The sequence below is a fragment of the Eleutherodactylus coqui genome, chromosome 3 (assembly GCF_035609145.1).
Source record: "Eleutherodactylus coqui strain aEleCoq1 chromosome 3, aEleCoq1.hap1, whole genome shotgun sequence".
NCBI classification, from domain to species: Eukaryota; Metazoa; Chordata; class Amphibia; order Anura; family Eleutherodactylidae; genus Eleutherodactylus; species Eleutherodactylus coqui.
Genome location: NC_089839.1, coordinates 124,303,478 through 124,329,840, shown reverse-complemented (window position 1 = coordinate 124,329,840; position 26,363 = coordinate 124,303,478). Strand labels below are relative to the sequence as shown.

General features: G+C 43.4%; 1 protein-coding gene across 2 annotated transcripts in view; it reads left to right on the top strand.

Moving 5' to 3' along the window:
- Nucleotides 1–26,363, top strand: part of CNST (consortin, connexin sorting protein) — a 420,527-nt gene that overhangs the window by 187,684 nt on the left and 206,480 nt on the right. For both annotated transcript variants that reach the window (XM_066596044.1, XM_066596043.1), the window contains exon 6: nt 19,372–19,486. In XM_066596044.1, coding sequence (XP_066452141.1) covers nt 19,372–19,486 — 115 coding nt within the window. The remainder of the gene's footprint in view (nt 1–19,371; nt 19,487–26,363) is intronic.

The window sequence follows — 26,363 nt, the reverse complement described above, 5'->3', positions numbered from 1 at the left end:
TTTAATGCGCAGGATGGAGCGCGTGTGTTTAATGCGCAGAATGGAGCGCGTGTGTTTAATGCGCAGAATGGAGCGCGTGTGTTTAATGCGCAGAATGGAGCGCGTGTGTTTAATGCGCAGAATGGAGCGCGTGTGTTTAATGCGCAGAATGGAGCGCGTGTGTTTAATGCGCAGAATGGAGCGCGTCATTGGTCACTATGGGGGACCTTATTACCAATCGGGCCACTGTGGGGTTCACTTTTACTGTCTTACAATTAGAATCGGCCCTTTGAAGGCAACCATAAGGCTGATGTGGCCCTCGGTGAAAATGAGTTTGACACCCCTGTCTTAGAAGCTGATTTTCTTTTGTTTCATTCCTGTTTTTGAAAAAAAGTGTTAGCCAGTAGAGCAAAATGTGATTGTTCCCAGCAAGAGAAACCAAGTAATCTTTTTAGATGCCTTTTTAATGGCTGACAAATACATGATGTTATAGCGAGTTTTCGAACCACTCAGGCTTCTTCCAAAGACATAATGAAATATATACTAGCTGATATACCCGGCTTCGCCCGAGTTAATTTGGTACTGGTGTTTATCTGGTGTTCACACGGAAAAACTTAAGAAGTCGTGGTTACTTTAGAGATACCGGAAAAATATATGTTCACCATTTTGCATAGTTCTCTGCGTTACCCAGGAAACACCACGTGGAGGTAACCATGCGATGTTTCCTTCATACAAAATGACATCAGGAAGTGAGATAATTAGATTTCATACGTAAAATTTGGACGCTAATTCTTTTGCACTTAGAATTGAATAATCAAGTTGGGACCCATTAACTTTTCCTATTTATGACACAATCAATGCCCGAGCCAAATTTCAAGTTTCTATGACACCGGAAAGTAAGAAAATTACATTCCGTACCTAAAATTTGGACGCTAATTCTTTTGCGCATAGAATTGAATAATCGAGTTGGGACCCATTAGCTTTTCCTATTTATGACATAATCAATGCTCGTACCAAATTTCAGGTTTCTATGACACCGGAAAGTGAGAAAATTACATTCTGTACGTAAAATTTGGACGCTAATTCTTTTGCGCATAGAATTGAATAATGGAGTTGGGACCCATTAGCTTTTCCTATTTATGACATGATCAATACTCGTGCCGAATTTCAGGTTTCTATGACATTGGGAAGTGAGAAAATTACATTCCGTACGTAAAATATGGACGCTAATTCTTTTGCGCATAGAATTGAACAATCGAGTTGGGACCCATTAGCTTTTCCTATTTATGACATAATCAATGCTCGTGCCAAATTTCACGTTTCTATGACACCGGAAAGTGAGAAAATTACATTCTGTACGTAAAATTTGGATGCTAATTCTTTTGCGCATAGAATTGAATAATGGAGTTGGGACCCATTAGCTTTTCCTATTTATGACATGATCAATACTCGTGCCGAATTTCAGGTTTCTATGACATTGGGAAGTGAGAAAATTACATTCCGTACGTAAAATATGGACGCTAATTCTTTTGCGCATAGAATTGAACAATCGAGTTGGGACCCATTAGCTTTTCCTATTTATGACATAATCAATGCTCCTGCCAAATTTCGAGTTTCTATGACACCGGGAAGTGAGAGAATTAGATTCCGTACGTAAAATTTGGACGCTAATTCTTTTGCGCATAGATTGAATAATCGAGTTGGGACCTATTACCTTTTCCTATTTATGACATATCCAATGCTCGTGCCAAATTTTAAGTTTCTATGACATTGGGAAGTGAGAGATTTAGATTATGTACGTAAACTTTCGACACCAAATCTTTGGAGCTAGAATTGAATAATCGAGTTGGGACCCAATTACTTTTCCTATTTTGGAGATAATCTATGCTTGTGCCAAATTTCATGTTTCTACAACATCGGGAAGTTGGAGAACTTTTGGTGAGTCAGTCAGTGAGTGAGTGAGTGAGTCAGTGAGGGCTTTCGTCTTGATATATATAGACTAGCTGATATACCCGGCTTCGCCCGAGTTAATTTGGTACTGGTGTTTATCTGGTGTTCACACGGAAAATCTTATGAAGTCAACATATGTTCACCATTTTGCATTGTTCTCTGCGTTACCCAGGAAACACCACGTGGAGGTAACCATGCGACGTTTCCTTTATATAAAATGACATCAGGAAGTGAGAGAATTAGATTACGTACATAAAATTTGGATACTAATTCTTTTGCGCTTAGAATTGAATAATCGAGTTGGGACCTATTAACTTTTCATATTTATGACACAAGCAATGCTTGTGCCAAATTTCATGTTTCTATGACATTGGGAAGTGAGAGATTTGGATTATGTACGTAAAATTTGGACGCTAATTCTTTCGCGCATAGAATTGAATAATCACGTTGGGACCTATTAGCTTTTCCTATTTATGACATAATCAATGCTCCTGCCAAATTTCCCGTTTCTATGACACTGGAAAGTGAGAAAATTACATTCCGCACGTAAAATTTGGACGCTAATTCTTTTGCGCATAGAATTGAATAATCGAGTTGGGACCCATTAGCTTTTCCTATTTATGACATAATCAATGCTCCTGCCAAATTTCCTGTTTCTATGACACCGGAAAGTGAAGAAATTACATTCTTCACGTACAATTTGGACGCTAATTCTTTTGCGCATAGAATTGAATAATCGAGTTGGGACCCATTAGCTTTTCCTACTTATGACATAATCAATGCTCGTGCCAAATTTCCCGTTTCTATGACACCGGAAAGTGAGAAAATTACATTCAGCACGTAAAATTTCGACGCCAATTCTTTTGCGCTAGAATTGAATAATCGAGTTGGGACCCATTAGCTTTTCCTTTTTATGACATAATCAATGCTCCTGCCAAATTTCACGTTTCTATGACATTGGGAAGTGAGAGATTTAGATTATGTACGTAAAATTTTGACGCCAATTCTTTTGCGCATAGAATTGAATAATCGAGTTGGGACCCATTAGCTTTTCCTATTTATGACATAATCAATGCTCGTGCCAAATTTCCCGTTTCTATGACATTGGGAAGTGAGTGATTTAGATTATGTACGTTAAATTTCGACGCCAATTCATTTGCGCTAGAATTGAATAATCGAGTTGGGACCCAATTTCTTTTCCTATTTTGGAGATAATCTATGCTTGCGCCAAATTTCATGTTTCTACGACATCGGGAAGTTGGAGAACTTTTGGCGAGTCAGTCAGTGAATCAGTGAGTCAGTGAGGGCTTTCAGCTTTATATATATATATATAGATACACACACACATACGTATGACAAGGCACAGATATGGATGTGATTTTAATTTTCATTTAAAAGAATGACAACAGGATCAGTAGAGAAATTATAATAGTAATTATAATTATAGTAATAGTAAATTATAATATAAATTTAAATCGTAATAGTCACAGGATGAGTAGAGAAAGTATAATAATGTTCATGTGATCTATTTTGTGTCCGTGACTAGAGAAGTGCTTGACCACAAGTAATTCTGTCCTACTGTCTTTAATTGTGTGGTGATGAGATTGCATCCTGGCTTTGAGGTTTTGTCCTGTTTCTCCAACATAAAGGCCCCAACAGAATCTTTACTGTACAGGATCAGGTGTACAACATTGGACGTGGAACATGTGAATGCCCCAGGAATCTTTTAGTCCTGCTGTGTGTTGGGTATTTGTATCCTGTCCATTGTCATTACATATGTGCAGGTCTTGCAGCTCCTTACATTGCAGAGATAAGTTCCTCTGTGTGTCAAAGGGCAATGCACTCCTGTTTATAAGGTTTCTCAAATTTGGGAGCTGCCTGTAACACAGAAGGGGAGGGTCTGGGAATATGGTTTTAGTCAGGCATCCTTGTGTAGGGTATGATAGTTTATTTCCGGTTTTCCTTAGTACCTCTAGCTGTGAATTGTAGGTCACTACTAGAGGTACACAATAATTTCCTTCCTTCGCTGTGTATTGGAGTAGTTGATTTCTCATTATCTAGGTGGCTTTGGTGATTTAGTCGTCAATTGAGGTGGGATGGTAGCCCTGATTTAAAAAATATCCTTTTACGATGTTATAGATGTTCCTCTTTGTCTGTTGGGTTGGAGCAGATCTGGTTGTATCTTATGGCCGGGCTGTAGACAATAGGCTTTTTGATGTGTTTAGGATGGGAACTGTCCAATCTGAGGTATGTGGGCTGATCGGTTTTCGGTATAGGTTTATCTGTATTGAATTGTTTGACATTTTTATGGGGGTGTCCAAAATGTTGATTTCAGTATATGTGTAGCTTAATGTCAGGCTTATGCTGGGGTGGAGTTCATTGAATCGCTCAATAAAATGTTATTAGTTCTTGTTTGTTATTGGTCCAGATGATTATGATGTCATAAATGTAGTGGAAGTACAACAATAGTTTGGTGGAGCAGGAGGTCAGAAAGTCACTCTCCAGTTTTGCCATGAAAAGGTTGGCATATTGAGGTGCCATTTTACTGCCCATGGCAGTTCTAGTGAGTTGCAAAAAAATCTCTGCCAAGAGACAAATAATAAACTTGACCGCCTGCCAAGCACACCTTGAGGCCATTGGGGTTGCCTCTGAATCCATGTTAGAATTCGCAAGATTCATCCTCACACACAAATTATCCTGGCCATCATGGATATGGAATCCTTATATTCCAACATCCCACACAAAGATGGACTGATGGACTGCCAGGCACACCTTGAGACCAATGGGCTTGCCTCTAAATCCATGTTTCAACTCACGAGATTCATCCTCTCCACATTTATTCATCCTTTGGCAAAGAGAAATCTATAGCACAGATAGCAGTGCTGGCCCTGTGACCCCCTAACATTTATTCAGGAACCATAAAACCTTCACATCTTTATCAGTGGACTATTTAAGTATTTATTTATTTCTCTACTCATCCTGTTGTCATATTCTTTGAAGTGCAAATTAATCACACCCATGTCTGTGCCTTGTCAGAAGTATGTGTGTATATATAATATATTCATGCCTCTTCAGATCTATTTCACTATACCTGAGAAAGAACTCTGAGAGGTTCGAAAGCTCGCTATAACAAGTATTTTTATCCGCCATTAAAAGGTATCATATCTACAAGACATACTGTGGGAATGACGTACTGGAAGGGACGTCAGCGGGATGCCTTGGAGCGGAGAGCGGGAGCAGGGGAGCATTGGAACGGCACCAGAGCCGGAAGAAGCCCAGGAGAGCCTCTGGGGAAGAGCCACTGGAGGATCCGTTCGGTGGGCAGTAGAGGAGCACCTAAGTGGTTGCGAACAGTCAGAGGCATGTGAGGAGTGCAATCTAGCTGATTCTCGTTACTTCTGTGAGGAAATTTGTAGATCCCCACTAAATGTGCTCTATGCTTGACAATGCAATCCAGTGTGCTACTTGTGCAATGTATGCAGTCCTTGATCAGCCGATCGAGGGTGCATACTGTTGCGCAAGATGCATGCACATTTGGAAGCCCAAATCTTGAATCTAAAGAAGTGACTGGCAACAATGAGATACATTGATAATATGGAAAGGAGTTTGCTGCTCACTGAGCAGGCACTCACTGGGGTACATGCAGGGGAGGACAGTAGTTTGGATGAGCAGGACAAGCAGGCAGCTAGCTGGGTAACAGTTAGAAGGGGTAGAAGGAAAAGGTAGGCTAGTCCTGAACTGGCACACCCCAACAAGTTTGCAAAGTTGGAAGATGAGGGGGATATAATTACAGAGCCAGCACTGCTTCAGCATGGCATGCCCTCTGAACGCCAGGGAGATGACTGCTCCAGTAAGAAGGGGAGCGCAGGGCAGGCTAGACAGGTCCTAGTGGTGGGAGACTCCATTATAAGGCAATCTGCCACAAAGACTGGGATCATCCAACGGTGTGTTCTCTTCCTGGCGCTTGAGTTCGACACATTGCGGGTCAGGTTGACAATTACTGGGAAGAGCTGGATGAGTATCCAGCGGTCATGGTACACATTGGTACCAATGACAAACTTAGTGTTCAATGGAGGACTCTCAAAAACTCTTTCAGGGACCTAGGATCTATGTTTAGTGCAAGGACATCCAAGGTAGTTTTCTTGGAAATACTACCTGTAGCACGATCCACACCGGAAAGGCAGCGGGAGCTTAGGGAGGTAAACAAGTGGCTCCAGAGTTGGTGTAGGAAGGAGGGCTTCAGGTTCTTGGAGAACTGGGCGGACTTTGCTGTTGGCTACGGGGGGAAGGGCAAAAAGAGTAATAGGGGGAAGACAGTGTAGACAGTCACCTGGGATCAAGTATTGGGAATGGGTGTTGAGCGGGTGTTGGTGTTCGTGAAGATAGAATTGATAGAACACCTAATAGGACCATAATTATAATATAATAATTATAAAGGATAACAACCAGATAAATTGTATGGCAACGAATGCTAGAAGTCTGATCAGTAAAGTGGGTGATCTTGAAGCGAGAATATCTGAAGAAAATTACAATATACAGTTAGGGCCAGAAATATTTGGACAGTAACACAATTTTCGCGAGTTGGGCTCTGCATGCCACCGCATTGGATTTGAAATGAAGCCTCTACAACAGAATTCAAGTGCAGATTGTAACGTTTAATTTAAAGGGTTGAACAAAAATATCTGATAGAAAATGTAGGAATTGTACACATTTCTTTACAAACACTCCACATTTTAGGAGCTCAAAAGTAATTGGACAAATAAACATAACCCAAACAAAATAATTTTTTTTCAATATTTTGTTGCGAATCCTTTGGAGGCAATCACTGCCTTAAGTCTGGAACCCATAGACATCACCAAACGCTGGGTTTCCTCCTTCTTAATGCTTTGCCAGGCCTTTACAGCCGCAGCCTTCAGGTCTTGCTTGTTTGTGGGTCTTTCCGTCTGAAGTCTGGATTTGAGCAAGTGAAATGCATGCTCAATTGGGTTAAGATCTGGTGATTGACTTGGCCATTGCAGAATGTTCCACTTTTTTGCACTCATGAACTCCTGGGTAGCTTTGGCTGTATGCTTGGGGTCATTGTCCATCTGTACTGTGAAGCGCCGTCCGATCAACTTTGCAGCATATGGCTGAATCTGGGCTGAAAGTATATCCCGGTACACTTCAGAATTCATCCGGCTACTCTTGTCTGCTGTTATGTCATCAATAAACACAAGTGACCCAGTGCCATTGAAAGCCATGCATGCCCATGCCATCACGTTGCCTCCACCAGGTTTTACAGAGGATGTGGTGTGCCTTGGATCATGTGCCGTTCCCTTTCTTCTCCAAACTTTTTTCTTCCCATCATTCTGGTACAGGTTGATCTTTGTCTCATCTGTCCATGGAATACTTTTCCAGAACTGGCTGGCTTCTTGAGGTGTTTTTCGGCAAATTTAACTCTGGCCTGTCTATTTTTGGAATTGATGAATGGTTTGCATCTAGATGTGAACCCTTTGTATTTACTTTCATGGAGTCTTCTCTTTACTGTTGACTTAGAGACAGATTCACCTACTTCCCTGAGAGTGTTCTGGACTTCAGTTGATGTTGTGAACGGGTTCTTCTTCACCAAAGAAAGTATGCGGCGATCATCCACCACCGTTGTCTTCCGTGGACGCCCAGGCCCTTTTGAGTTCCCAAGCTCACCAGTGAATTCCTTTTTTCTCAGAATGTACCTGACTGTTGATTTTGCTACTCCAAGCATGTCTGCTATCTCTCTGATGGATTTTTTTTTTCAGCCTCAGGATGTTCTGCTTCACCTCAATTGAGAGTTCCTTTGACCGCATGTTGTCTGGTCACAGCAACAGCTTCCAAATCCAAAACCACACACCTGGAATCAACCCCAGACCTTTTAACTACTTAATTGATTACAGGTTAACGAGGGAGACGCCTTCTGAGTTAATTGCAGCCCTTAGAGTCCATTGTCCAATTACTTTTGGTCCCTTGAAAAAGAGGAGGCTATGCATTACAGAGGTATGATTCCTAAACCCTTTCTCCGATTTGGATGTGGAAACTCTCATATTGCAGCTGGGAGTGTGCACTTTCAGCCCATATTATATATATAATTGTATTTCTGAACATGTTTTTGTAAACAGCTAAAATAACAAAACTTGTGTCACTGTCCAAATATTTCTGGCCCTAACTGTAGTAGGAATAACTGAAACATGGCTTGATGATGAGTGCGGTTGGGCGGTGAATTTATAGAGTTACAATCTCTTCAAAAGAGACCATGGGAACCAGAGAGGAGGAGCAGTTTATCTGTATGTTAAATCCTACTTAATGCTGATGCTACAAGAAGATATAGGTGTAGGAGATTAACACGTGGAATCTCTGTTGGTAGAAATACAGGTAAGTACTAACAAAATAAGTGGGGTTTTCTATAGCCCATCAAAAAAGAAGATACTGAAAACTTAGATAAGGCAAATAGAAGAGGTGTCAAACTGCAATGAAGTAATTATTATGGAATACTTTAATTATCTAGATATAATATTGGAGGACAAAAACTGTGAATCTCACAAGGGTGATAAGTTCTTGAGAACAATTAAAGATAACTACCTTAGTTTAAAGTTAGTTTTGCTCTCTTTGGCAATTATATAAACGGTAAAAGGATGTGATCTGAGAGCACTGGCCCTTTAACAAATAATGCAGGAGAAATCATAGATGAGGGGGAAGGCAAATCTATTAAATAGTTTTTTATCTGGTGTATTCACAAAGGAAAAAGAAATGTCACACAAGATGCCTAGGGATAAAACAACCCCCCCGCAAAATATCACTTGCCTAACTCAGATGCAAGTGCAGAGTCGGTTAAAAAAGATTAAAATCGATAAATTCTCGTGCCTAGATGGAATACACCCAAGAGTTCTAAGGGAACTAAGTGACTTCATAGACAGACAGCTATTTCTTATATTTAGGGACACTATTAAGACCGGGGTTGTACCACTAGATTGGCGTTGTTACCATGCGGCGGTTGCTGGTCCTTGCGGGGTGGCGGTGTGCGGGGTCCCGCGGACGGGGCGCATCCCCCTGGCTTGTTGTCCGGGTGTCTGGGCAGCGTGGAGCGGGTGCCTGGGCGGCGCCGTGCGCGTGTGCACCTGTGAGTGCAGCTGCCGTACACGAGCTTCCTTTATATTTTGTTCTTTGGGGAGTTGGCTGTCTCCCTCTCTCTGCCCCTGGGCGAAGGCTTTTGTTTAAAGGTCAGGCAGAGGCTGCCAGTTATTGGTTTCTCTGTGTGCTAGCTAGTCTGCCTCTGTTGATCTCCTGCCTCTGTCAGCTTGTCTGCTATTCTTTGCTGTTATCAGCCAGGTTTTTTCATCGTGTTGGTAATTCCATCTGCTTTTCCTAAGGGTATTCTACCCTTACCATCTAGTTACGCCAGCGTCCCTTTTCGGTCCCTAGTCAGAGTAGGGACCGCTGCCCAGTTGCCCACCTGCGGTTAGCCAGGAGTGGAGGCAAGCAGGCAGGGACAGGGGCTGTGGGTGAGATCTAGGGCCCCCGGGCTGGCGTATCAAGGGTAGTATACCGTAACAGGCGTATTGCCAATGTGGTTCTAATATACAAAAAGGGGTCAAGAAGAGAAGCTGGTAACTACAGGCCAGTAAGTTTCTTTTCATTAACTGGAAAAATATTCAAGGGGTTTCTGAGAGATGCCATCTTGGAATACCTCAAGGAAAACAACGGTATAACCTATCGGCATGGGTTCACGAGGGGTCGATCATGGCAGACCAATTTGATCAGCTTCTACAACAAAGTAAGTTCTAGGCTAGATCTGGAAGAGGCCATTGATCTCGTATATCTGGATTTTTCTAAAGCATTTGACACTGTGCCGCATAATGAGTTGATATATAAAATGAGACGGCTCGGTCTGGGCGAAAACGTGTGTATCTGGGTAAGGAACTGGCTTGAAAATAGAAAGCAGTGGGTGGTAATAAATGGTTCGTACTCTGATTGGGCCACGGTCACTAGTGGGGTGCCACAGGGTCCAGTATTGGACCCCATTCTGTTTAATATATTTATCAATGACCCGATAGAGGGATTGTGCAGTAAAATATCAATATTTACAGACAATACAAAATTATACAAGTTAATTAATACAACAGATGACAATGTAAGCCTGCAAATATAGCTAGATAAGCTGGAAGCTTGGGTAGAAAAATGGCAAATGAAGTTCAATATTTATAAATGTAAGGTTATGCCCATGGGCAGGAGAAACAAATGTCACCAATATACACTAAATGGGGTACTGCTAGGGAAAAGTGATATGGAAAAGCCCAGGGGATACTACTTGACTGTAGACCAACTGGAACAAGCAATGCCAGTCAGCTGATGCAAAAGCAAATCAAGTCTTGGGGTGCCTGCACACGAACAGAATTTCTAGCGCGTTATTTTATGCACATTGTCCGCCCCAGACCGCAGCCAATATACTCCTATGAGGATCCGCAGTTGTCTCTAGATGGATGGATTTGTATCGCGTTTTTTCACGCGCTTGAAAAAATCTGCGACCTGTTTTAATTTGGGTCGGATTCTGCACGTGAAGCCTCCAATACAAGTGAATGGGTGCGTTTTTTCACACAGTACATCCGCAGTGCAGCTGCGGATGGAGTCACTGGTTGCTATGACTACAGGAAGTAGGCGTGGTAGGAGGCGTCCCAACAGACAGCACAGAGCTTCACAGGCAAATTTCAGCAGCAGCACTGCCCTTCCAATCACCTCATCCACCAGACAGCAGCCACCAGCCTGCAGCCACAAGCCACCAGCCTGCAGCCACCAGTCATCAGCCACCAGCCTGCAGCCACCAGGCGTATCGAATAATGATCGATATGGGCAAACTTGTCGCAATGATGCAGGACTTCCCTAGCATATGGGACAGTAACTCCCCAGAGTACTTAAGAATCGAAAGGAACAATCCTGGCTTCAACTCTCCGCTCAGGTTTATGGGGATGCCTGGACGAACGCAATAGAAGCGGAAAAGAAGAATTTTTCCATTTTTTTTCCATTTTAACCCCTTAGTGGCCAAGCAGTTTTACTTTTTGTTTTTATTGTGCTTTTTTCGATCCCCACTTTTAACCCCTTAGTGACGGAGCTTTTTTGCTTTTTTCCTTTTTTTCCCCCTACTCCGTAAAAAAATCGTAGTTCCTTTATTTATCCATCGACATCGCTGTATAAGGGCTTGTTTTTTTGCGGGACGAGTTGTATTTTGCAATGGCACTATTTATTGTACCATATAATTTACTGAAAAACCTTTAAAAAATTGTAATCGGAGAGAAAAAAAAAAGACTTTCCACCATTTTTCGGTCGTCCTGTTTCTGCAGCGTGCAAAGTGCTACAAAAACGACCTGATATTTTTATTCTATGGGTCAGTACGATTACTACGTTACCAAACTTATATAGTATTTTTTTTGCTGTAGTACTTGTAATTTTTTTTTTAAGATATTTAATTTTTTGAAATTATTTTGTGTCCATATTCTGCGTGCAATAACTTTTTTTATTTCTTTGGCAACATAGTTGTGTGAGGGCTCATTTTGTGCGGTATGTCCTGACGTTTCTGTTGGTACCATTTTCGCATACAGTTGACTTTTTGATCGCCTTTTATTGCATTGTTTCTCGGAAATAGGGTGACCGAAAAAGTGCATTTCGGGCGTAGTTTCTTTATTTTTTTTGACCACATTCACCGTGCAGGGTAAATCATACATTACTTTGATAGATCAGACTTTTACGGATGCAGCGATACCAAAACGGTCACATTGCAGGACGGACGACTCTCCGCAACGCTGTCAGAAAAGAGCACATGACCGGCTCCATTGCCGGACTTGTGTTCTTTCCTCCAGCTCTGTGGAAAGACGTCCATCCTGCATTGTGGCCGTCTTGTGCAGGAAGACGGGTGCATCAGCCGCCAGGATGCGCTCAAGTTACTAAGCCCTCCCTGTTTGTTTTTTGCGGGAACAGTTGTATTTTCCACTGGTGCCACTGAAGCTGCATTTATTGGGTTAATAGCCTTGTTCAGCAGACACCCGCAATGTGTAGAGGGAGATAGGTAGTATTTCTTGCCAATGCAGGATGTAAGAACGCAAAATCTGTAGTAATGAATTCCTCTTGTGAATTTTGTTGCAGTGACTGAAATAAAGTCACGCTGGAGAAGCGCCCGAAAAAAGTTACATGGATCAACCATGCCCACAAAGACATCTGCTCACCGGGTGAAAGCATGTTGCCAGAATAATTTAACGGTGCTCGCACAAGCAAGAGGGACAAAACGGAGTCTGGGTGTTGGTTTTTAAGCTGTTTTCCAAGGAATGGGCAGTTCTCTAGGGGTTGGGTTTACAATAAGGGGCGGCTGCTGGTTTTTCTGCACGTTTTTTTCTGCAACACATCCGCGTGTGATTTTTCATGCATCCGCACCTATCCGCAAGCACATTTAGGTACCATACGCGCGTGAAAATCCGCTAGCGGAATCCGGAACGCTCGTGTGCAGGCGGCCTTGGGGTGTATTAAAAGAGGGATAGTGGCAAGGGACGAGAAGATTATTCTTCCACTATACAAGGCACTTGTCAGGCCTCACATGAAATACTGTGTATAGTTCTGGACAATGGTGCTCAGGGAAGATGTTGCAGTACTTAGGTTGAAATAAGCTAAATTAATAAACTGAATGAGAGGACTGGGATACCCAGAGAGGCTATCAAAATTGGTATTATTCACCCTGGAAAAAAAGACAGGTAAGGGGCAACCAAATGAATACATACATTAGGGGACAATACAAGGATCTATCCCATGATCTGTTTATACCCAGAATTGTGATGGTAACGAAATGGAAATTTCCATCTATGATAGTATTACTGACTGGGTTGATCAGGGAAATGCGGTAGATATAGTTTTTTTTTACATTAGTAAAGCATTTGACAAAGTATCTCATACTATACTTATTGAAAAAAATGACCAAATATGGGATTGACAAGGTAACTGTTAGGTGGATTCAGAACTGGCTGAGTGATCATACTCAAAGAGTGGTCATAAATAGCTGCACATCCAAGTGGAAGAATGTATCAAGTGGGGTACCACAAGGCTCTGTCCTAGGCCCAGTGTTGTTCAACATTTTTATAAATGATCTGGAGAATAGAATTGATGGGAAACTGATCAAATTTCCTGATGACACAAAGCTAGGAGGATTAGCTAATACTAGGGAAGAGAGAGGGCATTCAAAAAGATCTAGAAAAACTTGCACAGTGGGCAGCGACTAACAGAATGGTTTTTAACAAGGAGAAATGCAAAGTCCTACATTTGGGCAAGAAAAATGAAGACAGCACATACAGAATGGGACGAATTGAGCTAAGCAGCAGCACATGTGAAAAAGACTTGGGTATACTAATAGATCATAGACTGAACATTGTGCATCCAGACATACGATTAGGGCCACAACGCCTTTAAGGAAAATCTATGTTCTGAAAGCCACCGACTACTCCTTTAGTTTTGGGCCCCGTTGTGCATCCAGACATAAGATTAGGGCCACAATGGGTATGTTTCTGAGCACGGGAGAAACAGGGGTATCCATTTGGGGTGCAAGTCTTCATTCATATATGTGCTGTACAAAAAAACTGCTTTTAAAATGACAGAATTACCAAAAAAATGAAAATCGTAATTTTTTTCCCTTCGGCTTGGCTTAGATTCATTCAAAAACTGTGAAGTCAAAAAGTCATCGTACCCCTAGATAAATTCGTTAAGGGGTCTACTTTTCAAAATGGGGTCACTTGTGGGCGTTCTCCATCGTTTTAGTCACTCAATGGCTCTACAAGTGTGCAATAGGGCCTAAGTCTCCTTCAAGCAAAATTTCTGTTCCGAAAGCCACCGGTTGCTCCTTTCATTTTGGGCCCCTTTGTGCATCCAGACGTAAGATTAGGGCCACAATGGGTATGTTTCTGAGCACTGGACAAACAGGGGTATCCATTCTGGGGTGCAAATCCTCATTTTCATGTGTACTATAGAAAAAAGTCCTGTCTTTAAAATGACATATTTGCAAAAATATGAAATTTTAGTTTTCTCTTCTAAATTGCATTGACTCCTGAAAAAAAACTGTGGGGTTAAAATACTCATGACACCCCTCAGTGAATACGTGTATACGTTAAAGGGTGTAGTTTTTAAAATGGGGTCACTTGTGGGGGTATCTATCATTTTGACTCCTATGAGCCTTTCTAATCTTGGATTGGTGTAGGAAAACAAAATGTTCCTCAAAATGCTGAAAAGTAATGTTAAATTTGTACGTCTCCTAAATGGTTAAAAAAACGAAAGTTTTTCCAATGTGCGCCCAAAATAAAGTAAACGGATGGAAATATAAATCTTAGCAAAAATTTCTATATTATGTTTGCACATATTTGAGATATTGCAGTTGGAAATGTGAAAAAATGACTATTTTTTTTGAAAATTTTCCCAATTTTGGCGCTTTTAATAAATAAACACAAATTCTATCGGTCTTTTGTTTCCACCTAAATGAAGTACAACATGTGGCGAAAAAACAATGGCAGAATCGCTTGGATATGCAAAACCTTTCTGGTGTTTTTCCATGCTAAAGTGACACGTGTCAGATTTGCAAAATTTGGCCTGGTCATTAAGGCGCAAACAGGCTTGGTCACTAAAGGGTTAAAGGATCTGGGAATGTTTAGCTTGCTGTCTACAAATTCCTGAAGGGTTGTCACAGGGCAGAGGCATCAGCCCTATTCTTATTTTGCACAAGGAAAGACTAGAAGCAATAGGATAAAGCTGAAAGGAAGGAGACACAGATTAGATATTAGAACAAACTTTCTGACGGTGAGGGCGATCATTGAGGGTAACAGGTTACCACGGGAGGCGGTGAGTTCTCCTTCAATGGAAGCGTTCAAACAAAGGCTGGACAAATATCTGTCTGGGATGATTTAGTAAATCCTGCACTGAGCAGGGGCTTGGGCCAGATGACCCTGGAGGTCCCTTCCAACTCTACCATGCTATGACTTGGTTTCTCTTGCTGGGAACAAGCACATATTCCTTTTTTTTTTTGAAATGCCAAAAAACTTTTACCTGACCTGGACACCATTTTATGTTTCTGTTTAATTAGTGAGTGACCTATTTATTTATAATTTCATATAAAATAATTCTTGTAGCAATTTCTATGACTATGCTATTTTTCTAAATAGGTCTTGTATAAATCCATGCACACCATGCAGAAGCAAGAAAAATTTTTTTGGTATGGAACAGATTTTCAGTAGCATCAGTTTCATCAGTCGTCTAGTGTTCTGCCAGTGCAAGCTTCCCGACAGTACCACACCGAAACAGCTCAGTAAATAAAAGAAGAACCAGAGCCAAGCACAGTGAATAAATACAGTTTTAGAACTACGCTCGGTGAATAAATATGGTACCAATATCAAGTTTAGTGAAAAAATATGGTCCTGCCGTGTTTCCCTGAAGATAATACTCTGCCTTATTATATAATATATAGATAGATAGATAGATAGATAGAGCTAGATAGATATTATATACTTTTTTGGGGGGGGGGGGGGGGGGGGGGTTACTCACCTAGCAGCCGGCATTCGGGTCCCTCGCGCTGGTCTCTGTCGCTGCGGCAGGCTGCCGCGTTCTCCTGAACGCTGACAGAGCATTTTTTCCTGGTAGTGGAGCTTGATTACCCCGCCTCCAGCAAGCTAATTCATGCATTGGTTAATCAAACGCTGCATCAGCCAATCAGAGCCAGCGCTCCATTAACCAGTCGCAGCCATTCAATGATGTCTGTCATTCAATGAATGGCTGTGATTGGTAAATCAAGCGCCACGTCAGCAACTCAGAGCCGGCGCTCGGAGGAGGGCTTATATTTTAAGCCCCCTCCCCCCCAACCTCTCCAAGGTAGGTCTTATTATCGGGGAAACACGGTAGCACTAGGTAAATAAATACATACCAGTGCTGCTAAGTCATCCTCCTCCATTGTTCCCCACTATCCACGACTTTTTTACTGCTAAATCTTTAAATCTGCTAGCTCTCACAGAAACGTGGATACAGCAGTCTGACACGGCCTCCCCTGCTGCACTGTCCTACAATGGCCTGCAGTTCTCCCATACCCCGAGACCAGATGACAGGCGTGGCGGAGGAGTAGGTGCTCTTCTCTCCCCGAAATGCACCTACCAGGTCATCCCCCTGTACCCTCACTCCCTTTTCCATCATTTGAAGTACATATGCTATGGCTTTTCTGCCCGCTGTCCATGCGAGTAGCAGTTATCTATCGCCCCCCAGGTGCTGCTCGCCTGGCTCCCCCACTTCCTATCCTGTGAAATTCCAACCCTCATCTTAGGTGATTTTAACATCCCCACTAATGGCCCCAACTCCCCATCTGCCTTTCCAGCTTCTTTCACTCACCTCCTCCCTTGGTCTCTCTCAACTCACAGCCTCTCCCACTCACAGGGATGGCAATACTCTGGATCTGGTCTTCCTCCGGCTCTGCTCTGCTGCCAACTTCACTAACTCCCCTCTCCCGCTCTCGGATCATAACCTCCTCTCTTTCTCTGTCACGCTCCCCAACATTTCTCCAGATCCACCTACCTACAGTACCTACAGGAACCTTAAGGCCATTCACACCCAGAACTTTGCTGAGTCCCTACAGTCCTCTCTGTCCCCCATCTCTCTCCTCACCTGCCCCAACCTGGCTGCCGCTCACTACAACACCGCTCTCAAACTTGCCCTGGATGAAGTGGCGCCCCCCAGGACCCGAGCCATCCGATGTAGACCACGGCAACCCTGGCTCACGCCTCAAACGCGCTTCATCCGGCGGTGCTCTAGAAGTGCTGGACGGCTGTGGAGGAAATCGCAAACGTCCGCAGACTTCCTCCACTACAAATTCATGCTCAGAACCTACAACCTTGCCCTCCACCATGCCAAACAAGTCTATTTCACCTCTCTAGTCTCCTCACTATCACACAACCCTAAACGGCTCTTTGATACTTTTCACTCCCTTCTCAGCCCTAAACCACAGCCCCCGGTGACGGATCTCAGTGTCGAAGAGCTGACTGCTTACTTCAAAAAGAAAATTGATGACATCCGTCAGGAAATAACTTCCCAACCCCAGACTAGCCCTGACCCTAGTCTTGTCAGCACTGCATCTAGCTCCTTCTCACTGTCTGTACTCAGACCAGCGACAGAGGAAGAAGTCTCCAAATTGCTCTTCTCTGCTCGCCCCACCACCTGCGCTAGCGACCCCCGTCCCTCACACCTCCTCCGTTCCTTCTCCCCAGTGGTCATCTCCCATCTCACCACTATATTCAACCTCTCTCTGACCTCTGGCATCTTTCTCTCTTCTTTCAAACACGCCATCATATCCCCACTGCTAAAGAAGCCGACTCTGGACGCGACTGATGCTGCCAACTACCGACCCATCTCAAACCTCCCCTTCATCTCCAAACTACTAGAACGGCTGGTTTACTCCCACCTTGTAAGCTACCTATCAGAGCACTCTCTCCTAGACCCCCTACAGTCTGGCTTTCGACCTCAACACTCGACAGAAACTGCCCTTACAAGAGTATCCAATGACCTACTGACAGCCAAATCGAGGGGCGATTACTCCCTACTGATCCTCTTCGACCTCTCCGCAGCATTTGACACTGTTGACCACAAACTCCTCCTCAGTATGCTACGCTCCATTGGCCTAAAGGATACTGCCCTCTCCTGGTTCTCTTCCTACCTATCTGACCGCTCTTTCAGTGTCTCCTTTGCTGGCTCTACCTCCCCTCCTCTTCCCCTTGCTGTTGGGGTCCCCAAGGGCTCTGTCCTCGGCCCCCTTCTTTTCTCTATCTACACAGCCCCTATTGGACAAACCATCAGGAGATTTGGCCTCCAATACCACCTGTATGCTGATGACACCCAGCTATACACCTCTTCCCGTGACATCTCTGCACCTTTACTCCAAAACATCACTGTCCGCTGTCTCTAACACCATGTCCTCTCTCTACCTAAAACTAAACCTCTCTAAAACTGACCTGCTGGTATTTCCACCCTCCACTAACCGACCTCCTCCTGACATCTCCATCTCAGTGTGTGGCGCCACCATAACTCCTAGACAACATGCCCGCTGCCTTGGAGTCATATTTGATTCTGATCTCTCTTTTACCCCCTACATCCAATCTCTGGCCCGAACATGTCAGCTGCACCTCAAGAACATCGCAAGAATCCGCTCTTTTCTCACTGTGGACACGCTAAAAACGCTTACTGTTGCCCTCATCCACTCCCAGCTCGATTATTGCAACTCGTTGCTGATCGGCCTCCCCTGCACCAGACTCTACCTTCTCCAATCCATCCTGAATGCGGCAGCCAGGCTCATCTTCCTGTCCAGCCGCTATTCGGATGCCTCTGCCCTGTGCCAGTCACTGCACTGGCTGCCCGTTAAATACAGAATTCAATTTAAACTCGCCACCTTCATCCACAAAGCCCTCCACAGTGCAGCGCCCCCCTATATCACCTCCCTCATCTCAATCCATCAACCAGCCCGGGCTCTCCGCTCTGCTAACGAAACCAGATTGAGCGCCCCTTTAATTCGAACTTCTCATTCCCGCCTCCAAGACTTCTCCAGAGCAGCACCGGTCCTCTGGAACGCACTACCAAAGGCTACCCGAGCAATCCAGGACTCGCAGAACTTCAGGCGTGCTCTAAAAACGCACCTCTTCAGGGAGGCATACCGAATTCCCTAAACAAACCCCTCTGTACTCCGCCTAATAACATGCACCCTGACCTACTGACTGCAATCTCTGCTAGCCATCATAAACCGCTCCTGGAGTCATACTGTTTCTGCCGTCACACGGCTAAATGTCTGACCATTGTCTATGTGTATATCACCCCTCACTCTCCACCTCGCCATACAGTGCACATCTCCAGCCCCTTTACCTTCTGTATCACCCCATTACTTGTAGTATGTAAGCTCGTTGGAGCAGGACCCGCACCCCTATTGTTTCCATCAATTGATTACTTTGTATCCGTGGTACTGTAATGTTTGTATTTTTGTCTTTCTGTATCCACTGTCTATGTAAGCGCTACGGAATATGTTGGCGCTATACAAATAAAGTTTATTATTATTATTATTATTATTGTTGGTTGGTGCAGGTCTTTAGTCATATGACCACTATGTCACTGAAGGCCCTACACCTGTTCTCAGTTTACGCAAAAATGCATTGGTTTTGCAAAGATTTTATCGATTCATTGTGTAGAAAACATCTGCACAGGGCCTTGTTGTATTTTTGTAGTTCATATGCATTGAACTGTTAATAATGTTAATTGTTCTTCCCTTTTTAAAGAAGTAATACATGGTCTTGTCACATACTTGATTGATTATGGCTGCAGTTCAAAGTATGTAATATGGCCTTCCTTTTGGGATTAATTGAATAATGTTGCAATCTTTTACCTTCTTTACCCATAAAGAAACAAAGTGGAAAAGAACCACATTTGCAACACCCCCCACACTCCAGAACTCGGAGAAAGGCCTAAGCTGCCAAGAACTAGAAATGCTGTCTAATATATGTGGATCTCATAAACAGTAAGTTGTTTTTTGTTGTTGTTTATTTTGTATGCACACATTTGTACTAATTCTAAAAACATGTTGGCGTATATAGGTGCGGTAACTTTACATAAAATACCTCCTAAACATAAGTAATCGTGTATATACTCATAGCCACACACTTGGGTTTTTTTGATGCTGCGTTAAAGGGGTTGTCCCGCGAAAGCAAGTGGGGTTATACACTTCTGTATGGCCATATTAATGCACTTTGTAATGTACATCGTGCATTAATTATGAGCCATACAGAAGTTATTCACTTACCTGTTCCGTTGCTAGCGTCCTCGTCTATATGGTGCCGTCTAATTTCAGCGTCTAATCGCCCGATTAGCCGCGCTTGCGCAGTCCGGTCTTCTCCCTGGTGAATGGGGCCGCTCGTGCCAGAGAGCTGGTCCTCATAGCTCCGCCCCGTCACGTGTGCCGATTCCAGCCAATCAGGAGGCTGGAATCGGCAATGGACCGCACAGAGCCCACGGTGCACCATGGGAGAAGACCCGCAGTGCATCGTGGGTGAAGATCCCGGCGGCCATCTTGCTAAGGTAAGGAAGAAGTCGCCGCAGCGCGGGGATTCGGGTAAGTAGTAAACGTTTTGGTTTTTTTTTAACACATGCATTGGGTTTGTCTCGCGCCGAACGGGGGGCCTATTGAAGAAAAAAAAAAAAACCGTTTCGGCGCGGGACAACCCCTTTAAAGCTGTGTTGTTTTAATGTGAATGTCAATGGGACTTTTTTATGTTAATGCATTGCACAAAAATTGCAAAGCACAAACTTGCGATGCGATGCCAGTCACAAACTCAGATCTGCTACATGACATGCATGTGACAGACACAGCTGTGCCACAGTCCATGCACATGTGACACGGCTTTGATACGTGACATTTGCCTGACAGACAATGCATTGGCATAGTACAAACACAGGTCTGCTACATTATATGCGCGTGACAGACACAGCTGTGCCACAGTACATGCACCTTACAAACTCGGCTCTGCTACATGACGTGTGTCACAGACACAGCTTTGGTACATGATTGCTATGGGTACTTTTGATGTGTTAATGTGCAGGAGAATGGGACATAATGCCATTCTTCTAGCGCGTCCAGAATGTGAAGGAAAGATTCACGTATATGAATGAGCTCAAGCAGTGGATTCTATTCTCTGCTTATTGCGCGCATATTTTGTGCATGCAAATACGCCCGTGTGAGGACAGCCTAAAAGAGGCATGTGCACGTATATGTGCTTATGCCATGTGACACTGGCCTGAAGCAAATAGCATTCATTCGTTAAAAGGACACAAAGCATAAAATCAACCTATTTCCCTCTGTATCGATAATAACATACTAAGTGATCACACTTTTATAGGTGAACGCGCACTTGGATCGGCGCAACTCCCATGAACATCGGGCCTGAATATTCCTGGTAGGCAGTGTATACAGCAGGGTCAGATGTATAGATGTCGTTTAACTTAATATCTGAACCAGACCGTCCTGGTGGCAGACTCTAGTGACGTGTCCTATTACCATTGGCTCCTGAAGGACGAGCCTCCTATTGGAGGCTTTTCTATTGGACTATGAAAGAGCACACGGATGATAGGACAGGTTGATAGCCCTCTGCCAACCATCTGGGCTGGTGGCTCTGAAATCTCTCTGCATTTTTTTTTTGTTTTATTCTATCCCTACTATGATATGAATCACCTATTTAAGTTAGCAAGTTATCGGGGACTATAGCTATTGATTAATAGACTAGGGATAGAAAAAAGAGTCACTGAGACAGAAGGTTCCAAATTAAAGACTAATCACTGTGGGGAACCTAGACAATTAAAATATAACTTTTAATAATAAAATTAATTTCCTATTGGGACCCACTAAAATAGGCACACATAAATTGACATACAAACACAATAGAATGGGATAAAGAGGCTTAATATGATGGTGCCTCTATTCCTATTTATCTGATAGATATACGGCCCTAAAGGTAGGCCTCGGTGCCTACGATATAGATGTTCTGTACTGAAGGGGTGGCCGAGTAGTAAATTGCTCGTGTTAATTACGCTCTGGTCACCCTACTATAAATGTAGACAAGATTAGAAAAAAAAGGGGAGGGGGCTGTAGATAAGTAGGTGACAGGTCTGCCTATCTATAATAGAACATTTGACATGAAAAGGGATATTGAATGAGGCAGGAATAAGCATAGGATACAAAAAGTGAATAGGATATCACTATATCCTATTCTAGTCTAGATGTCACTGTACTATCCATTTAGTTGTAAATTTAGTGGAATAGTCAAGTAAGTGACCAAGTGCCTCTTGCCCTTTCTAGAAACTGTTAGCAGCTTTAACCCCTTCGTGACGGCCCCATCGGGATTCTACCTCCTGTCCTACTGGGCTTAATTCCTAGAGGACATAAAAACATGCACCCTCTAGGAATGAAAGCCCTGCAGGCTCAGGACGTGATAACTTCATGCTGCCGGTTACCGGAGGTAGCCGACAGCATGGAGCTGTCATCCAGGGCCGCGGGACCCCACCCCCGGTCACGCGATCGCCGGTATCCACCGGATACCGGCGATCGCGTTAAAGTCAATGATAAGTTTAAAAAAAGTAAAGTTTCAGCTCCCCTTACGGATCAGAACCGTAAGGGGAGCTGAGAGTACTCACCCCTGGTCCTCGGCAGCGTCCGACGTCTTCTATCTTCTCCCCAACCCTGCCGCTGGCGTCTGTGCATGCGCGCCAAACGCATTATGTCACGCGCATGCGCAGAGAGTCGGGAGGCCCGGGAAATTCAAAAACTCCCTGCTTCCGGCTTGTATGAGTAGCTGAGAGCAGGGAGCTGTCACCGGGAGCCGCTGTATGCGGTTCCCGCTCACATGATCGCTGCTATCCAATGGATAGCAGCGATCATGTAAAAGTTGAAAAAAGTGTAAAAGTTTGTTTCATCTCCCCTTATGGATCATATCTATGAGGGGAGATGAAATTAGGTACCTAAAGCCCCCCAGATTTATCCGCGGACCTTGCCCGGCTTCTGCGCACGTGTCCATCGCCAAAATGGCGGACACAGGCGCAAATGCCGCAGGTTGGCGGGGTAATTTAAAATTTCCCCGCACCTGGCTACTAAATGTAGCCAAGAGCCTGGAGATTTCATGGGGTGCCATGGTACGCTTTTCCCAGTCACGTGATCGCCGTTATCCAATGAATAACAGCGATCACGTAAAAGTTAAAAAAAAAAGGTCAATTTTCATCTCCCGTCACGGATCGGATCCGTGAGGGGAGGTGAAATTACTTAAATAAGGCCACCGGCGAGGTCCCCTGATGGGATCCTTATCCGCAGACCTTTCCCCAGTTTTGGCACATGCGCCCGTCGTCAAAATGGCAGATGCAAGCACAGAAGCTGGGGAGGGCAAGAGGAAATTTAAAATCTCCTTGCTCATGGCTACCAAAGGTAGCGAAGAGATTGGAGACGTCCCAGGGGGCCGCGGTGAGTGGCCTTCGGTCACGTGATCGCCATTATCCAAAAGTTAAAAGACAATTAAAGTTTGATGCTCCGTTCAGTTTGGGCCCCGTTGTGCATCCAGACAGAAGATTAGGGCCACAATGGGTATGTTTCTGAACACGGGACAAATGGGGGTATGCATTTTGGGGTGACCGTTTTTATTCCTATGTATGCTGTACAAAAAAAACTATTTTTAAAATGACATAATTGCTAAAAAAACTAAAATCGTAATTTTTTCCTTCTGCTTTTGCTTCGATTCATTTAAAAATGGTGGAGTCAAAATACACAGTACACCGCTAGATGAATGTGTTAAGGGGTCTAGTTTTTATTATGGGGTCATTTGTGGGGTTTCTCTACCGTTGTGGCCGCTCAAGGGGTCTACAAGTGGGCAATGGGGCCTAAATCACCTTCAACCAAAATGTCTGTCTGTTCTGAAAACCACCCGCTGCTCCTTTTGGTTTTGGCCCTGTTGTGCATACGGACAGAAGATTAGGGCCACAATGGGTATGTTTCTGAAAACGGGACAAACTGGGGTATCCATTTTTGGGTGAAAGCCTCCATTCATATGTCTACTGTCCAAAAAAAAAACTGTTATTAACATCACATAATTGGAAAAAAAAAGCGTACTTTTTTTACTTCTGCTTTGCTTTGATTCATTCAAAAACTGTTGGGTCAAAATACACAGTACACTCCTAGATGAATGCGCTAAGAGGTCTAGTTTCCAAAATGAGGTCATTTGTGGGGGTCCTCCGCGTTTTGGCGGCTTAAGGGGTCTACAAGTGAGCAATGGGGCCTAAAACGCCTTCAAGCAAAATGTCTGATCTGAAAGCCACCGGCTGCTCCTTTCGGTTTTGGCCCCGTTGTACATACAGACAGAAGATCAGGGCCACAATGGGTATGTTTCTGAACACAGGACAAACGGGGGTATGCATTTTGAGGTGTAAATCCTCATTTTTATGTGCACTATAGAAAAAAATCCTGTGTTAAAAATTACGTATTTGCAAAAATATGAAATTTTATTTTTTCCACCCTAAATTGAATTAATTCCTGAAAAGAAACACTGGGGTCAAAATACTCATGACACTCCTCAGTGAATACACTAAGGGGTGTAGTTTTTAAAATGGGGTCACTTGTGGGGGTATCTATCATTCTGATACTCATGAGACTTTGCAATCTTGGCTTGGTGCCGGAAAATAAAGTGTCCCTCAAAATGTTGATAATCAATGTTAAATTTGTCTCCTAAATGGTTAAAAAAACCGAAAGTTTTTCAAATGTGCATCCAGAATAAAGTGAACAGATGGAAATATATATCTTTGCAAAAAATGTGTACAGTATGTTTACACATATTTGAGATATTACAGTTGAAAATGTGAAAAAAATGACAACTTTTTCAAAATTTTCCCAATATTGCCACTTTTAATAAATATGCACAAATTCTATGGGTCTATTTTTACCACCTAAATGAAGTACAACATGTGGCGAAAAAACAATGTCAGAATCACTTGGATATGCAAAGCCTTTACAGAGTTATGATATTTTAAGTGACACATGTCAGATTTCAAAAATTTGGCTTCGTCACTAAGGGGTTAAGATTAGAGCCACAGTACAAATGCTATATATATCTATATATAGATTCATATTCGCTCAGAGCCTCTGCATTAATTTCTAGTGGAGCTGCAGGGTATATAGGTTGCATAGTAAAAATTAGCCCCTTGATAATCACACCATTACCCATCAGGAAATAGTGCTGTCAGATTGGCGCTAGAATAAATCAGCAGAATGTTCAGCTTTCTCTAAAGAGGACTGCGTTTCCACAGCGTTATATCATCACTGCATCATCAGGGCAGTTATGTATACACACTAGGTGTGATGAATAACTAGTGTGTTCTAAAGCTCAAAATGGACATACAATCATGGGGCATGAAGGCCCGATATAAACTGACAGACCTGGTCAGTAATGATCCAGTGTCTGCTTAAATAGCGTGGGTACCTCCCTCAAAACGCCCAGCTATAAAGTACCGTATTTTCCGGACTATAAGGCGCACATAAAATGCTGAGAATTTCTCAGAAATAGAAAGTGCGCCTTATAATCCGGTGCGCCTTATATATGAACCCGACAGTAAAGAAAGGGGTTCATACAGGATCCTTTACCTCTATCGTGGGCGGCATACCACAGCACACACCATGCTCCCCCCCCCCCCCCCGTGCGCCTATGAATTTATTCTTCACTTGGGTTTTTACAGTATCCATAAATGGATTGAGCATTACGGCCACCGTAGTCAGGAGCCACACTGAGTGATACTTACAGCTCTGTGCGCAGTATCCTTGCAATATATCTGTGCTTTAGCGTTAACTATACCCACTACCCCAAAAAATGTCTCCTGTTAAGAGACATGCTTATGATGCAGGTTTCAAGCTTAAAGCTATAAGTTATGCAGTAGAGCATGGAAATAGGGCAGCTGCAAGAGAATTCAACATTAATGAATCCATGGTGCGTAAGTGGAGAAAACAAGAAGATGCCCTCCGCCAAGTAAAGAAGACCAAAATGAGTTTCCGAGGAAACAAAGCAAGGTGGCCACAGTTGGAGGACAAAATAGAACAGTGGGTTATGGAACAGAGAAACGCAGGTAGAAGCGTCTCCACTGTCTCTATTCGACTCAAAGCCACTGCTTTAGCACGTGACATGGAGATCAAGGACTTTCGAGGAGGTCCTTCATGGTGCTTTCGTTTCATGAAAAGGCGTCATCTCTCCATTCGCACCAGAACTACTGTGTGCCAGCAATTACCAAAGGATTATGAAGAGAAGCTGGCCATTTTTCGCACCTACTGCATAACCAAGATAAATGAAAAAAATATCCAGCCAGAACACATTATTAACATGGATGAGGTTCCCCTCACTTTCGATATCCCCGTAAACCGTACTGTTGAGAAAACAGGGACCAGTACGATATCTATACGTACCACAGGAAATGAGAAGTCATCTTTCACTGTAGTTCTCGCTTGTCAGGCTAATGGCAAGAAACTACCACCCATGGTAATTTTCAAGAGGAAGACTTTGCCTAAAGAAAATTTTCCTGCTGGTGTCATCATTAAGGCTAACCCAAAGGGCTGGATGGATGAGGAGAAGATGAGTGAGTGGCTGAGGGAGGTCTACGTCAAGAGACCGGGTGGCTTTTTTCACAAATTCCCATCCCTATTGGTCTGTGACTCGATGCGCGCCCACGTGACCGATACTGTCAAAGCCCAAGTGAAGAAAACTAATTCGGAGCTTGCTGTCATCCCTGGTGGATTAACCAAAGAGCTCCAGCCGCTAGATATCAGCATCAACAGGTCATTTAAAGTTAAATTGCGAGCTGCATGGGAGCATTGGATGACAGAA